The following is a 10,567-nucleotide window of genomic DNA, read 5'->3' as shown; positions in this document are numbered from 1 at the left end:
ATCTCAAAAATTATCCACATATACATATGTAAATCAGTCTTTTATTTGTTATATATGTGGATTATTTTTGAGATTGGTAAATTAAAGTAGACATCCATGAAGGGAAGGTGAAACATAAAAATAACTGCGTAAAAATAACTGGAAGCAAACTGAAACATGAAAAAATACCTGTAAGTGGTAACTGGTAACAACTTAACAAGTAACAACTAACATGTTGACAATAGTAACAGGCTGAGGTTGACAACATTACACCGATATCTTTCGTACAGTTTTATTCTGTAACTTATATTATGTATGTATCATGCTGGTTTTTAAATAATATTTAATACTATTAAGTAAAATCTTAAAGGCTTTATCAATAAATGTAGCGGTAGCGATGTAGCGGCAAAACCTCGCATCGCTACTTAAATATGTAGCGGGCGCTACCGCTACCGCAACATTGCCTTAAATGTAGCGCCGCTACCGCTACATGTAGCGCGCTACTGCCCACCTCTGCAAGTATAATCAATTATAATCCTTCTAATATCTTAAATAATAATCATAGTCTCATGTCTCCCCAGGTCGGGAAGGTCAAGATGGCCAAACTCCTTCCGCTGATTCTCGCCGGAATTTTGACCACGTTGCTCCATGAAGCCCAGGTCATAATAATTAACTTTGGTAGAATTAAGATTATTAATTTAATTAGATCCTCCTATGAATATGGTTAACATTAGAAAGTTTTATACAGCTAATGTACAAAACATCTAACATTTCACTGCTTGTGAAATGTTAAGTTGACAAATCGTAAGTTGCTTATTGATCTGCGATTGCTAATGCTGGATGAATTAACCCTTTTCCTGCCCACAGGCGAGCCTGCCTCCAGGCCCTGCTGTTGATGTGAGTAGAAACGACCATCACACGCGTCTAATTAAAATTAATTTTTTGAACATATTTTCTAGTTGAGATTTTATTAACATTTAAGCTACAATTCCAATTCATGAAATATAGGCTTTGCTGTGCCACCACAAGTTTGTTTGTGAGCAACTGTCTCAACTGTGTACTGTCACCAACATCAATATTCTGGTACATATTCACATTTTAATGATTACAGGTGCTTGTGACCCCCAAAGGCTCCATGGCATCGTGCAAGAAAACCAAAAGGTCGGTCGTGTTCCAGTCCATCAAGTCTAAGAAGGGGATCGTGTATAACCGCGCATACACTCACCCGGAGATATTGAAATGCTTCATAAGCTCCCAGCCGAGCGCGGTCACCTTCAGGGACTGCGTCAACGCTGCCGCCGTAGCCGGTGAGTTGGCTACTGCCGTTTGTTACCGCCGCAGAAACTGCCATTTACCAAGTATTAATGGAATGCAATAATAATTTACCAATGCTTCTATGGAATAATATCTTTACTAACCGCCGCAACGTTTGCAGGACACTCCACCCTGTCCTTCAATGGTACCACCTGCTCCACCTACAACGCAACTGTCCCGAGTCATGCATGTGCCGACCAGAAGGCAGCAGCGGCAAACTACATAGCCATCTACCAGGCCAACCCACCTCTGGTCAAGCCAAATTTCGGTGGGTGCGATGGAATAGTGAAATCCACCTTTGGTCGAGCCCAGTTTCGGTGGATGAGATGGATTAGTTCATCCCACCTCCGGTCGATCCCAATATCGGTATGGGCTATGAATTAGTCAAACCCTCTTCTGAACGAGCCCAATTTCGGTGGGTGTGATAGATTAGGTTAACCCACCCTTCGTCGAGCCCAATTTCGATGGGTGCGATTCATTAGTCCAACACGCCTCTGGTCGAGCTCAATTTCGGTGATTGCGATGGATTAGTCCATCCCACCGTTATTCGCTGATCCCGGCCAGTTACGATGGGTGGGATGGGGTGTGTGTGAGGGGTTCTGAACATTGCAGTCGCAGGCCTCGCAGCTACGTTGTCTTTTTCTCTGGCCAACCCCGTGTGATCATTGATTGTGCCTAGTAGCAAGTCCAGTCTCTTGAGGGCCTCCAGGGAGAACGACTCCTGCTCATGTTATCTCCTTAGTCAAGACGTAAAACAGCCTTGATCCCGCCATGGAAATGGATTGCTTTAGCAAACTGAGTTCATAAACCAAGATTTTTGTCGGCCGGAGTGTTGTAAACAGTGTCTTCTCCCATTGTGACATTTTGGTATCCTGAAGATGTCGCTCCTTCGCATGAAGATTCGCTTGACCGCTTCTAATGACAGCACTGCCAAAACGTTAACGGGGCCCACAGCTGGTAGCAGACCTCAAGGAGAAGGATCACAAGAGCTTTGACGAGCGTGATCATCAGTTCCGCTTCTCTTGTTCTGAACGTGTACATTACATTTTGCCTGCTTCTTGCAGATTTTGCTCTTACACGTCACCAAACATGTCATTAGTACGTCACAGCGCAGCAGTCGTGAAAAATTGCCTCATCCGCAATTTCTGTGCCCTTCCGGGACCAAGTAGTTGTTTTCTATCCCTACTCATCCGCTGCTTCACATTAGAGGTGAACTTTGGACTAGTTCGCAGTCAGGTCTTCTTGCAAATTCTCGCAAGTCATTTTGCCCACATTTGGTCCAGTCCAGTGACGGCGGGTGCGGTTCATTGCTGCAGCCATCCTAACTTTAATTTCGAAGACTGGATACCAATGTAAAAAATCCACCACTTCAACTCTTCTAAATAAACGCGTTGCTTTCTATTTTCAGCAGGAAATTTCAAAGTGTTGACGGTGGCTGCGAACCTGACGGCGAGTACGAATAACAACTTCGACGTGACGTGGACTGCAAACGATGGTGGCTGCAACTACCCCGGCTTCTTCGTCAGCTTCTCCGGCCAGGAGAAGTACGTCGAAACCACTTCGTCCCAGACGACGATAGAGAACGTCCCAGGGTGCAGCGCAAACGTCACCGTCTCCTTCGGTCTCCCCACCGGAGAGAAGTTCGGTACCACCGCCCAGACGGTGGCGACTACCAAGCCAGGTACTACAAATGGTAGTAGATTTACACAATCTACTGCCATCAAATACCGGAAATTGGGTACTATGTAACTTGGGTTCGGACTATGTTGCTCAGATTCGGACTATTTATTTTTGGTTGGACTTTGTAGCTTTGTTTGGACTATGTAGCTTTGTTTGGACTACTTAGTTTAGGTTCGGACTATATAGCTTTGTTTTGGACCATGTAGATTTGTTTTGGACTATGTAGTTCTTCTAGGACCACGTACTTTGTTTTGAACTATTTAGTTTTAGGGGAAATTCATATTGGAATAACACGAGATGATTTAGCTCAACGTGTGAACATATAAATTAATTTTTTCATATAAGGCCAAAAATTTGTTCATAATGTTTCCATCTGATTTGATTGAATTGGTATTCAACTCGTGCATACTCCGGAGTTCAAGTTTAGATATATGAATGGGTCAAGTGTTAGGAAACTAATGTGTTTTGATACCTAATAATAATTGGACATAATAATGTCCTAACACTGACCCACTTTCTGTCCGTTGCACTGATACCCTGGGTCAGGATGACACACACAAGGCCAATATTACCACTAAGTTGTCTTCTACTGAGCAGCACCTCAGAACAGCTGGCCGTTCAATGTGGTGCCGGGATACACAATGGAAGCCAACTTCTTCCCGAACAAAACCATCATCATAACTTACGACGTAAGGCCGTAGATATATCTTTATTTACTTATTCTTATGATCATTTTGCTCCATGTGGATATATTATTCATTTGTATAGAACAGGCAGTCTCGGAGGCAAATTTTTTTCATCAAACGAAAGCTTCTGATCCAATAGATTACCTACAACCTTAAAAGTGCTTGTACACGGGGACAGTAGTGGGCCGCCACTACAACACGGCCGCCACTACAACACGGGCCGCCACTACTGTCCCCGTGTTGTACTGGCCGCCACTACTGTCCCCGTGTTGTACTGGCCGCCACTACTGTCCCCGTGTTGTACTGGCCGTCACTACTGTCCCCGTGTCGTACTGGCCGCCACTACTGTCCCCGTGTTGCACTGGCCGCCACTACTGTCCCCGTGTTGTACTGGCCGCCACTACTGTCCCCGTGTCTCGCTATTGGGGGCGCGTCTGCGTCGTGGCGAGACCCCTCAGGGAGGGCCAAATCGCCCCCACTTCAACCTCACTGGGGAGCCGTGGGGAGATGGCTCCCCAGAGTTCTGCGTCCTGGGAGGCGCTACCCGGGTGGATTGGACCAACTGTTTTTGCTGATGGAGGACTTGGAGACCCGGCTACCAGGTCCCTGTACCTTCTCATCCTGCTTGGTGGTGACATCGGGCTAAACCCGGGCCCCATCGCCTATTGCCCTGCCTGCACCAAGCGTGTGACATCTGCTCGCTGGGGTAGGGGATCTGTCTCGTGCAACAGTTGCGGAAGCTGGTTCCACCTCACGTGCACCTTGCTTTCAACCCTTGGACACCATACCAGCAACTGGCGCTGCTCATTGTGCCGCCCTGTGACCATCGCATCTGCACCGCAAGTCCAACAGCATACGCCGGCTCCCCAGGTGCCGGTGCGCCCTCTGGCTCCTCCGCTGCCACCTCGCCCCCTGCCTGGGCCTCCCTCCCCGCCTCGCCCAGTCCCTCCCGATCGACCACCGACCCGCCATCAAAACCTTAACATCCTACAATTCAACATTGACGGCCTACGCACCAAGCATGTTGAACTCAAATAATACATGCACTCCAACAAAATTCACGTCACCATTATACAAGAGACAAAGCTTAGGCACTCACACAAGACACCATCCATCCCAAACTACACTGCCATCAGACAGGATAGGCAGCACGGGGAGGGTGGGGGATTGATTACGTACATTCACCACAGTGTTGCCTACTTGGAGAAAACTCAGCATATCAGAACTCTAGCACAAGTAGACAGGCACACGGAACTACAGGCATTTCACATCCAGACAGGTCACAAAAACACATTACCCTCATCAACATATACATTCCTCCAGAACACTCACCGGGTCTACCGGTCCGCTACACTCCCACACTCCATGCATTAAATGCTCTACCAGACCTGATCCTTGGAGGTGACTTCAACGCAAAGCATACAGACTGGTACAACCCACAAGACACCACTGCTCGAGGGGTAGAGATCTGTAACCAACTAGATCTGCTCTTCATCCTAAACAACACACTCACTCCCACGCACATACCACATCAGGCTCTATATAGATCCACCTCCCCAGATATCACCTTCTGCTCCCCATTACTATCACACAGGATTTCCTGGAGAGCAGAAACAGACCTCTCATCTGACCACTTACCCATTATCATCACACTGCCTTCCACCAAAGGCACCAACTTCCACACATCACAAACCATTCGCAACTACAACAGAAGCTCCTGGGAAGAATTCACCTGGGAAACGGAGGTCCGCTTCCAGGAGCTGAACACACAACCCATCACCAACATCGACCACACCCTCACCCACTTCAACACCATCATCGCCGAAGTTGATAAGAAATATGTCCCCAAGGAAAACAGGAAAAAGTACAACCCTAATTTCACACCTGATATCTCCCGTCTCATCAGAACACGCAACAACCTACGATGCACACCAACACCACACTCACAGGCAACTACAGACCACATCCACGAACTGAATGAACAAATCAAAACCTCTATAAGGAACAGACAGAAGAAACGCTGGGAAGAGTTCGTGGCGACACTAGACCACAGGACCGATTCCTCCAAACTATATAGAACTATCCGCAGCCTCACTAACTCCAATAGTGGACTCACCCCATCTCATTCGGCAATTACCTCCTCAGATACCATCCCTTCCCGCAAACAACAGTCCAACATATTGATAAATTATTATGCCAACATCAGTCACCTACCCAAGCACAGGGCAGACAGACAAATTTACAGGCGCAAACACAAATTTCCACTAGGGAATAACTACATCCAGCCACAGCATCAGAGACCTCACGCGTCATAAACCAGCTCAAAAATTCTTCAGCCACGGGGCCAGACAACATCTCAAACATTCATCTGAAGCACCTCGGCCCGCATGGTATCATCACTCTCACAAATATAGCCAACTTTTATTTTGCCAACTGCATCATACCCTCTATCTGGAAAACCGGCAAAATCATAACTCTCCTGAAACGGAACAAACCCCCTACCGAGGCAGCCTCCTACAGGCCCATTACACTCCTCTGCACACCATCCAAAGTTGTAGAGCGCCTCATACGCTCCATAACCACGCCTCACATTCCCCTCTCACCCACACAACACGGTTACAGAACCCATCACTCCACCACCACACTCCTCACTAACCTCACACAACGTATACAAGATGGCATTAACTCCAAGCGACCTGCACATCGCACACTTCTGATCACAATCGACATTAGCAAAGCATTTGATGCCATCCCACGCTTCCCACTCACAGACAAAATCTATAAAACAGCACTACATAACAACACCAAACGTTGGCTTGTCAACTATTTAACAGGCAGACAGTCATTCGTTCACTACAATGGCATATCATCACACACAAAAAACATACCGAACGGAGTACCCCAAGGATCAGTCCTTTCACCAACACTTTTCAACTTATACATGCACGACATTCCAGCCCCACCAGACAACATTTACATTTCGTCTTACGCAGACGACATCACAATTACATCAACACACACCAATGCCAACACCTGCTCTACAAAAGTACAACCTTACATCACACAACTAGAGGGCTGGCTAGCATGCAACAGACTCAAAGTAACCTCTACCAAATCAACAAGCACACTACTAACAAGCCACACAAAGGAGCATCAACACAGACCCACAGTCACTCTAAACAAAACCATCATACCACACACACATGAAACCAAGATCCTAGGTGTCACTTACAACACTTCTATGTCTTTCGAGCCACACATACAGAACATAAAAATAAAATGCAGACCTAGGCTAAACACACTCAGAGCCCTCACAGGAACAACATTCGGGAGGAACAAAGAAACCCTCACACTAGTGTACAAACAATACATACGCTCAGTGCTAGACTATGCGAGTCCAGCCTGGGCACCCATAATTTCACCCACACTTCACAAACACCTGCAAACCATACAAAACACCGCCCTCAGAATCGCAATTGGCAGCACCCGAACCTCACCATCCAGTCACGTCATGCAGAAACCAAAGTCCTCTCTATGAAAGAACACCTAGACATGAGAGGCGCCCAATTCCTTGCATCAGCACTCCACAACCCCCTCAGTCCCTGCCATTACTTTTGTCTCTTATACACATCTAGATGTGTATAAGAGACAGGGGTTAGAATTAGGGTCCAAACGCTGANGTCCACACCCACTGTCCACACCCACTGTCCACACCCACTGTCCACACCCACTGTCCACACCCACTGTCCACACCCACTGTCCACACCCACAGTCCACACCCACAGTCCACACCCGCTGTGCACACCCACTGTCCATACCAACTTTTTACCACACCTCTAACTCTGCAACCTTTGACCCTACAGGCTTCCCCTGGCTGCGGTAGCTTCACCAAGTTCAAAATTGAGATTGGCATCAAATACACGGAGACAGGGCGCCGGGGTCCGGAGCTTAACTTCCCCATATCGGAACCAAAAGGCACCATCGAGATCGACACAGCGGATGTGCCTGAAATTTGCCTGACTTCCTACCTCGTTATCACGTACACCCAGATGACGGACGGCGAAAGGCACTATGATATGTATCAGTTAAATTGTAAGAACCCAAAATTAGAGCATTAGCATAGGTCCAAATAGTTAGCATTCATCAGTAATTAGAATTCTGTTATGATAACCTAACTAGAAATGGAAGGCTGTAAAATTGAACTCTGGGTATAACTACACTTCACATCCGTAGACTAGTGTAATACCAAGCATTCCAGGTACAATATTAGGTACGAATTATGCTAGTTACAGTGTTGGCCGTGAATATTTGGCTCATATTCGGACAACATTTTTCACCAAGTGGTGCTAGAGCCCTGGTGTATCAATCGACTTAGTTATAACTTAGTTATAATTCATATAATTCCTTCAACAGACTCGCTTTACGACCCTCTCATAAAGAATGTCATTCTTTCACAGTACCTCTCAACGGACTCGGAGAAGCAAATCTGTACCCCTACCACCAAATAGGTTTGAACGATGTCGTCTTCAACTGGCCTACTGACCTGACACCTTACGACATCTGTGGCGTCCTCTCCGGTACAAACCTGACAATCAAGAAACAGGACGATGGCAGCACTTTCACGGCGCCAATATCTGATGGCCGCATTACATTACCCAACATGGCAAATATTGTTCAAGCAGATGTCGATGTGCAGGTTGATAGCTTAGGCATCAAACTGGCGACCATCAGCGTAAGTTTAACGAGCCCACAGAGCAACTCAGTTTCCTTATTTTTAAATTAAGTAGCAGTAAGTAATAGGGATAAATGAAATATACAATGTATTCAGAGAGAGAAGCAGATCTGGGACAGGTTGATGAAGGGCAGCCTTCCTTGGAGACCACATTCTTAATGAAGGTTTCCTCTTACCGACGAACTCCTGACAACACATGTTAACGTCCAGTCCTCCTGACAACACATGTTAACGTCCAGTCCTCCTGACATCCTAGCAGGCATCAGTACCTAGCAGGCATCAGTACCTAGCAGGCATCAGTACCTAGCAGGCATCAGTACCTAGCAGGCATCGCTACCTAGGTAGCGATGCCTGCTAGGTACTAGGTATATAGCTTCTGCCCAGCGACAAGTCGGCTTAAGTCTACGGACTTTGCGTTGAACATTTAAGTTACTTCTCAGTGGCTTGTCTAACGCTAAATATTTTTTAACATTACATACTAAAGTGGTTTTTAATTGTAAATAGGGAGGTAACTATTTACAGGTACTAAATACCTCCCTATTTACAGGCACAAGTTACCTCCCTAAGAATAAAATTAAATTTACGTCCTACAATAAATATACAATCTTCCTATTATTATATTGAATCAAAATCACAATAGCAAACTAAATTAACCTTCTAAAATTAAATTAAAATAACCACCTTGAACTAAGTTAAATTTCCCTCCTCGAGCTAAGTTTAATTAATCTTCTAGAATTATATTGAATTAACCTAAAATAACGAAAATAAACCGACCTAATAAAATGAAATTAAACCAACCACCTATAATTTGATAGATTTAACCTTTTTGATTAATAATAAATTAACCTCCTAGGACTAAATTAAATCAACCTCCAAGAAATAAACTGAATTAGCCTTTTAGAAATAAATTAAATCAACCTCCCAGAAATAAATTATATTAATCTTTTAGAATTAAATTAAATCAACCTCCAAGAAATAAACTGAATTAGCCTCTTAGAAATAAATTAAATCAACCTTCTAGAAATAAATTAAATTAACCATATAGAAATAAATCCAATAAGCCTCCCAGATAAAAATACAATTAACCTTTTAGAATTAAATTAAATCAACCTCCAAGAATTAAATTAAATCAACCTCCTAGAATTCAGATGAACAAACCTCCTATATTTAAATTTAAATGTAAAAATTTTAATTTAAGCAAAATTAATAAAAAAACTTCACGTATGAGTCATGTATTCATTACTCATTTTTACCCACACAGCTCAGTGTCAAAATTCAGGTCACATTCATATTCTATATCGCTATGAAAGCGTTTTGCGTATCAAAGTTCTTGCCAGCTTTTTATACCATCAATAGATTTTTTGCACTCGTGTCCGTCTCTTTGTACTGGCGACTTTTGAACACCTGGTCGGTCCTTTGTACTGGCGACTTTCACTTGCTTTTCGAAAATGGCCCAAGGAGACTCTTTTTAGCGCATTTTCTCATCTATGGAAAAAATGCACTATGTGCTCGTCATGTCCGTCCGTCTGTCTGTCCGTCCGTCCGTCCGTCCGTGACCTCAAGTTTTCGTCGACGAGAAAATGCGCTCACTGTCACTCACTGCAGTGAGTACTGAGTTTAATTATTTTATTATGAGAGCTTTCTGCTTTAAATTTGACTATGAAAGTTCATACAAACTTTCTATTCCATCTTCAGATCTTTTGAACACGTATCCTTTCTTTGGTACTGGCCACTTTCACTTTTTTTTCGAAAGTGGAACGAATGAATCACGTGTCCAGGGTTTGGATCGATGATCAGGATTCTTTTTTTCTAAACAAAAAATGTTCGCAAGTCTGCCACGTGCGTTTTTTTTCTCTCTATTGAAAACTTTCATACCTCAAGGTTAGTGAGTTTTTCTTTGTGCAAAAAACTTCCGTTTGAATTTTTATTTTTAAATTTTTTATGAACATTATTAATATTAGGAATAATGGATTATGGTTTGATATAATATATCAAATTATTTATCATTAATACTACATAATTAACTATTCATTATTAGGAATTATATAGTCAAAAAGACTATTTTTAATACTGTATTATAAAATAGTTACTAAAATAACAAAATTTTCAATAGTATTTTTGGAAAAACTGGTTAAAATTTGTTCAGAAGTTAACTCTTCGCTTGATTGTTCTTAAT

General features: G+C 43.8%; 1 protein-coding gene across 2 annotated transcripts; it reads left to right on the top strand.

Annotated features, from left to right (window-relative positions):
- Positions 1 to 562: 562 nt before the first annotated feature.
- LOC108674505 lies at positions 563 to 8,445 on the top strand. 2 transcript variants are annotated; one of them, XM_047883600.1, is made up of 8 exons: positions 563 to 638; positions 847 to 876; positions 1,091 to 1,286; positions 1,415 to 1,561; positions 2,705 to 2,974; positions 3,571 to 3,662; positions 7,523 to 7,751; positions 8,117 to 8,445. In XM_047883600.1, the coding sequence occupies exons 1-8, from the start codon at positions 576 to 578 to the stop codon at positions 8,440 to 8,442; spliced, it is 1,353 nt and encodes a 450-aa protein (XP_047739556.1). In that variant the 5' UTR covers positions 563 to 575; the 3' UTR covers positions 8,443 to 8,445. The 2 variants fall into 2 exon arrangements, with proteins under 2 accessions (XP_047739556.1, XP_018017952.2); XM_018162463.2 differs by having other exon boundaries at positions 2,702 to 2,974.
- Positions 8,446 to 10,567: the final 2,122 nt, after the last annotated feature.

This window comes from Hyalella azteca, unplaced genomic scaffold, assembly GCF_000764305.2.
Source record: "Hyalella azteca isolate HAZT.00-mixed unplaced genomic scaffold, Hazt_2.0.2 contig13319, whole genome shotgun sequence".
NCBI classification, from domain to species: Eukaryota; Metazoa; Arthropoda; class Malacostraca; order Amphipoda; family Hyalellidae; genus Hyalella; species Hyalella azteca.
The sequence above is the reverse complement of the archived record's forward strand: the minus strand, read 5'-3'. Positions and strand labels throughout refer to the sequence as shown.